Raw genomic sequence first — 7,147 nt, forward strand, 5'->3', positions numbered from 1 at the left:
TTGCCATATTTGAGTAAGGAAGCCAAAACACACCGTTGATTACTACTTGCTTGAGGTGCACTAAACATAGGCTTTTGGGGATAAAACTTCAAACATTAGCCTGTCTCATCTGCCATTATAATATTCAAGTATTCAATCAGGAAAACAGAAGTTAAAGTTTCCTTCTGTATCTTTGAGACCATCCTCTAACTTTCACATCTGCCTATTCTATTTCCATCATTATTTGAAAAAAGTCTGAATTCAGGAAAAAAAGACTAATACACAAACACAATGGAGATGGCTATCAGACTGGCCAAGGTGATCATTTTGATAAACAACACTGCAAAGTTAGAATATGTAACTGATGGTTCTTTCCTCATACTCCTGGGCTAATACCTATAGTTACCTTTAATGTTGCTTTTATATTTAAATTCCTTTCCATGCATCACATACTAAATGATTAAAAACAAAACCAAAAAATTCTGTGAAGGCTCCTTTGGCAGATAGGTTTCTTGGACAGCTGCTGAATCAAACTCCAAACTGGTACCTTGCAGATCTACTAGAGGTGTTAGAAAAAGAACAAGCAAACCCCTAACAACCTCTCCCTCAGCTGTCTCCCGTAATAATAATAATAATAATAATAATAATAATAAAAAAAGTCATTTTAGATGCATACACAGACTTCCTGCTGTTCCTGTAGAAGTAACGTGCCTTACCCACAAGCCTGAGACAACTGGATCTGTAGCTTCTAATTTCTCAGGGCCATCCTCTCCTACATTATCTAGAAAAACTGAGGTGATGTGGAATAGAAGTGTAAAGTAGTTTTGCTGGGTCTTATAGATTGGTCCCTCCCTCTTTTATCGCATTAGTAGAGCTGAGCAGCAGACTTGTAACCAATTTCAGTACAAAAATCAGTGTGTTTCTTGCAAAAGTGAGGCTAACTGATCATTAGAGACTTGAAGATACAATGTGCTATCCAGATTTTTAGCAGATCCTAGGGAAGTAAAGAACACGTCCCTCATTCTGAGTTTTTGTAACTTCTCTTTTCCTATTGGCCTACTGTGTTGTAACGTCTTTTATATTATCCTCCAACTTCCTGCCTTATTCCTTCTCTTTTATGTAAACCACCTCTCCAAGCTATTCCTCTACCACAGTTTCCAAGTTAGTTGTGTATAGACACAGCACAAAAACCCTCAAAAGACAGTTGTATAATTAGCTCCATTTTTCATCAATGGGAAGCTAACCATTGCCTAAGCTTGAAGAATGTTTGGCCAGAGACCTTTCAGATTAGTAAAATGGCAGGAGAACAAAGCAGTAGCATGTCACAGTCCCTGACTGGAACACTCAGTTCCACAGCTGGTAGCTCTTGTGGGAAAAGCTGCTTTAAATGACTCAGTAAATGACCCCTTCCCATCTTACAGGCATCAGTTCTCTTCTTCTTAAGATTTAGATTCTTGTGCTGCTCAGTGTCCTGACAGATAGGAAAGATTCTAGGCAGGGTATACAATAATCTGGACAACTGACAGGCTTCTGCCTTCTTGCAGATGTAATTGTAGTATTTAGGATGACAATTTCTTCTTTGGCTGTGTCTCAAAGACGTATGATACACTACAAAGCTGTTCTCCAAAATAAAATTAAAAAAAAAAAATCTTTTTTTGAGAGAAGTACTGATTTTCAATAAAATAGCATTTGTCCATTTGCCCAAAAGTGTAAGAGGAAGCCATTTTCTAAACTTCGGTGCTTTCGCAAGGATTTTACCTATCTGCAGAAAATTTGGTCATCCTTTCTGAAAGATAAGCTAAATTTATTTTCAATTTCTTAAATCATCTGGCAATCTTACCTCAAGGTTAACAGCAATATTTACTAACATTAGCTAAATTCCATGGGCACCAAAAGAGGTTTTGATGCAAAACATTGGCAAGGGTTTTCTATTTTGTTGGAGTTATCATACTTTTATGGCAAATTTTACACTTTCAGTAATTGTTATGCTTACCATTTTCCAATCTGTTTCAACCTTCCTCCAAATAGATTCTGCCTTCCAAACACCTGCCTCCCAGCCACTTATTTTTTCATTATTATTGGAAATCCGTGCGTAACTATCTTCTACTATATTGTAGATGAGGTGGAACAGTTTAGATGTCTTCTCTTTTCCAGTGGGAATAAAAATTATTTCTTTTCTATTCTGAAAAAGGCAAAAAAAAGAAGCACCTTAATTCTCCAACACATTTCAGTAAGATTATGTACTATTTATTACTTATTTCAGTCAGACTATGCCTGCTGTCACATGTCGTGGTTTCCCAATTCAGTTTTGCTGCCAACGGAAAAAAAAAAATGTCATTTTCAGGAGAGGTCACGAACAGAAGCATTTCTGCAAAACAAAATTTTAAAAACTATTTCCTACAGTAGATCTGCACCTTTTCAAGAGGGAAGCAGTACTTCCATTTTTTAATTTTGCATATAATTACTTTTAGATATAAATTATTAACAAAATACCATTAAATTACCACATTTAAGTAAGAGACTGACATGTTAGGAATAGAAAATTTACATGTGGAGTCTATTTCCTGTACAAGCAATAAGTAAATGGTTATTTTGAATAGCAAACGTAATTCTGTGACTATCATATACAGGTGCTTGTATATGACAGTTTACAAATCAACTTCAAAAAACTTAAGGCACAAATTTCATAACTTCACAGTATTACTTTTAAAGATTTGTCACTGCTCTTTGGAGTTTCAGCAAAGCAGAAATTAAATCTAAACTATGGAGAATTGAAATAAAATCTAAGGTTTCTCAAACGAACAGTCCTACGAAACATTAATTTTGCCTACCTGATTCTGTTTAGAATTGTCACTCATTCCACACGACAGGCTCAGTATAAAACTGACCTAATGACTGATGGGTAAATAACACCCTTGCATGCTGGCTCAAGTGGAACATAGCTATGGTTCTGGGAAACTATTATCTCGGCATAAAATAATAAAACCTTGCTTTCAGAAACAGTCAAAAGCATTGGTATGAAAGACAATAGAGCTTATTATTTAAGAGACTGTTCCATTTACACAATCCTAATTGCTCCCACATTATTAACAAATATAGTTGGTCAAAACCTACTTTCAGGCTTTAGTCAATAGTAACTAAGAAAAACCTTTTTTTCAGTTGTCCCAACTGTTTTCAACTGCCTTATACTTCCTACTTCTGTCACAGCACAACTAATTAAAAGGAAAGTACGTTTTATTAACTTGAAAGAGCAAAACATTTTAGATCAAGAATTCCCAAACATTTTAAGAATCAAAAGACCATGATCAGTCCTCAAAAATTATTTCTGAACCTCTACTTAATGTTCTTAATTAAGTTAATTATGTTGGAATTATCATACTTTTACGGTATCTAAATTAAGTTAAAAGTTAATGTATTTCCAAGTCTGACTGTTTGAATTAAATGTGTAGGCTATCTGTAAGCTACCTACCATGAAGCGCTCCTCCTCTGCAGACCATAATCACAGAACCTCTGGCCAGCTGCCCCTAAGACGGTCACCAGTGCAAAAGTTACGTACCTCTGGACCAATTTCACCTCTGGCTAGTCGCCAAGCCATTGAACCTGATGTCCTTCCACCATATTCTCCAGGCTTAGGTGTTTTAGGAGAAATAAACTCAACAAGCTCCACAATGGTTCTTTTCAAAAGCTCTTGTCTTGTATTTTCTGACAAAGACTGTTGTCTCTGAAAACATTTGAGATACAAAGTAAAAAATCCAGGAAGATTTTATTTGTAATTTTGCTCTAGAGTGACACCAACTGTGAAAAAAAAAATTGAAAAAACAGACTAAGGTTTAAAGTCTAAACTGACTGTTATACCACGTGTTCAAACATAAATCAGTGATAACTGCATGGTGCTTCTTCTGTGAACCTGCATACCCTATGTGGATTTCTTTTAAAATAAGGTTTGTGCTACGTCTATTACACATTTGCTTAGATGATAAAATACTTCAATAGTATATTTTATAGCTATTCATATGTATTCTGTACCATAGCTGTTCTTAATACTCTTTGGAGGAAAGAGAAAGCAAGTATAATATTTGGGTCAAACTTTTCTCCTCTCAGGTGGAGCGATTTGTTTGGCAACAGTCTTGGTTTTGCAAATAAGGCCAAACCAAAGATTCAGTTTGTCTCTCTCTGAAGGATTTATTTCACAGTGAGTGATTCTATCACAAACGATGATATGCATACTTTTGCAGATGTCAGAAATGGAGAAAAATGATCACTCATGTTTCCAGGTAAATTAGAGGAAAAGACAGAGTTACATAACACACTTTTTTTTGCCCACATGAACAAAGCTATGGGCATGCCTTTGGTGCACAACTTAAAAAAAAATAAATTCATTGAGAGGCTAGGGTTTTGTCTCTTGTGGTTTTCATATCAAATACACAGGGCTGATATGTGCAGCCTTTTTGCTTAACTGTGGATACACCCACGCAGGGTTGGAGAGTTAAGTTCAACATTGAGTATGCAAATGATTACACATCTTTTTTTTCCTCCTTGGTGATCATCCAAGGCATGGATACTTAGCCCACTAGGACCTGAAACTTTAGGCCAGCAAGCATTCCAATGATCCCAAAAGCAGTCCTGACCCCAGAAAGATACGCTGTTAGGAATTAAAAAAGGCATTTGAAGGGTTTTTATTCCAGACGACCAACAGGGTACAGGAAACCAGATACAGAGAAATCACGAGAAACAGCTCCAGCTAAACAAATTCCAGCTGCCAAACACCAGTTCTAAAACAGCAAGGGGGCAATACACCTCTGCTTGTGTTGATGGATGACAAGCAGTGGCTCCAGCAGTTCCTCATGAAACACCAGCCTTCCTGAACCTAACACCTACCTGGGCACTTTGGATATTCATCTGCAGTACTACAGATCTTACTCCAGCTCAAAGAATTTTGATATGGATAACTCTAAGTTAACAACACCAACCTACAATTTTCTTGAAGCCACTTTGATGTAGGGACAGGGATTATTGCCACTAAATTTAGTGATGCCACAATGACAATTGTTTGCCCTTGGTCTGAAGCTGTTGTAACAGTATCTGAAAAAAACTCCAACTTTAAAGAACAGTGCTTCAACACAAAATGGGTGCTTCAGAAGACAGGCCCATTTATGTATAATACAAAAAATAATTAAATTCCTCAACTGTAAAGAGTGCAAGTATACCAATTCTTCTCATCTCCCCCCACGCCGCAGACTCTTGCATATAAATGCTAGCCCAGGTAAGTCATGCACAATGCACAGACTCTGCCTGTGCTGGGAAAACCTGTAACTACATTTCCTACAAGGGACACCATCAATAGCATCCATGCACTGAAACTCGACGATCAACAGCCATGGCTCAAACTTCCTGCTTTTGTAGTTTTGGTTTTTTTTTCTTCAGGTATTACCCTCTATGTACATGCTCAGGCCTCACTTTTTGGCAGACAAACAGAATAGGAAGAAGAGGGACTGTAAACTGCAGCTTTAAACCAGTTCTGCATCCCATGCAAGTCATGCTGCTGATGCTTCCCGAAGGAAACTGTGCTTTCAGGAGACTGATAACCTCTGATTTAGGTGCACCCACTGTTGAGTAAGCAACAGATAATTTGAGGGTAGAAATAAAATTTTAAACCTTTAAATAAGGAATATTAGTTCACCTCACATCAATCACCACCTAATGGTTGCAATTCAACCTAAATTACTGGTTTTCCTTTTAAGAGCTGACCTGACTGTAACTATAACTATTCATAGTCACCTCTGAAAAATGGAGCCTGAAGCAAATACAAAAATAAGTAGTTTCCTCGCCCCACCATCCAATTTCCAGTGACAGCAGTGGAAAGCTGAGGGTCCTCTCCCCCCTTATCTATAGGGTAACATACAGTGGACTGAAACAGGGCTCTGCCCGTACAAAGTAGGTGAAGAAAAACTCTGCAGTCAGGTTGTAATACGGTACTATAGAACAGCATCAGATGGTTGGTAACCCAGAGGCTACACACCCATTTAGGAATGCCTGACACAAATATAACACACAACATTTCTGAGAAGAAAAATAGTGTGCTGAATAGATTAAATTATCCTTGCCTCTATTCCATTTAACAGTGAGTCTCTCAACATCCTTTGAACTGTTGTGTGATATCTCTGCTTGGCCACTAAGCAGACAGACACACAGAGAGATACTGGCCACGGCTGTTACTCTTTCTGCAGAGAACAACGATAGTCCCTCAGATCCCATTTTCAGAAGCACTGCAGTGTAGGTGGTAATTCATACTCCATACCATGCTTCTCTGTAGTTGTAACTTAGAAGAACCAAGCTTGAAAGATGCAGTCTTGGAGCTCTGCATGAAAAGATACCAAGACTATAATCCCTCCCAGTGTGGAACTAGAATTAGGAGATCATGGGAAAAGGGAGAGTTAGTAGATGTCTGTCTCAGTTGTCTGCTGAATAGGTTACAGTGAAGGAATCACAGAATGTTAGGGGTTGGATGGGACCTCTGGAGATCAAGTCCAATCCCCCTGCCAGAGCAGGACCATCTAGTCTAAGGAAGGTCACACAGGAATGCATCCATATGGGTCTTAAAAGTCTCCAAGGTAGGAGACTCCACAACCTCCCTGGGGAGCCTGTTCCAGTGCTCTGGAACCCTTACAGTAAAGAAGTTCTTCCCCATGTTGAGGTAGAGCTTCCTGTGCTCCAACTTGCATCCACTGCCCCTTGTCTTACGGCAGGGTACAAGTGAAAACAGGTTGCCCCCTTCTTCTTGACATCCAGCCTGCATATATTTATGCACATTAATTAGATCCCCCCTAAGTCTTCTCCTCTCCAGACTAAAAAGCCCCAGGTCTCTCAGCCTCTCCTCATACAGCAGGCGTTCCAGTCCCCCAGTCTTCCTCGTAGTCCTCTGCTGGACTCTGTTGAGTAGATCTCTGTCCCTCTGGACACTTGTGACTGAGCAGAGTAATGAAAACCTGATGTAAGATGCCTTGAAAGTTCCAGGGGTGAGCTGCCTTACACCCCCCTACTGATCACAGAAGCTTCTGAATATGGAGATCCTCAGACAGCAGCTTTTTAACAGCCTCTTGGTTCCCACTGCATTGTCATCTTCACATGAACTTTAGGAAAGGTCCTTTGACTAGGACAAATGTAGGGA

At 38.7% G+C, this 7,147-nt stretch overlaps 1 protein-coding gene across 1 annotated transcript in view; it reads right to left on the reverse strand.

The window, feature by feature from the left end:
- The window catches only part of NGLY1 (N-glycanase 1), a gene marked incomplete at its 5' end in the record, with an annotated part of 20,329 nt that overhangs the window by 2,100 nt on the left and 11,082 nt on the right, over positions 1-7,147 (reverse strand). Inside the window, 2 exons of the mRNA XM_008940626.1 lie at positions 1,973-2,161; positions 3,536-3,700. Of these exons, the coding sequence (XP_008938874.1) occupies positions 1,973-2,161; positions 3,536-3,700 (354 nt within the window). The remainder of the gene's footprint in view (positions 1-1,972; positions 2,162-3,535; positions 3,701-7,147) is intronic.

Source organism: Merops nubicus, unplaced genomic scaffold (genome assembly GCF_000691845.1).
Source record: "Merops nubicus isolate BGI_N331 unplaced genomic scaffold, ASM69184v1 scaffold5130, whole genome shotgun sequence".
Lineage (NCBI taxonomy): Eukaryota > Metazoa > Chordata > Aves > Coraciiformes > Meropidae > Merops > Merops nubicus.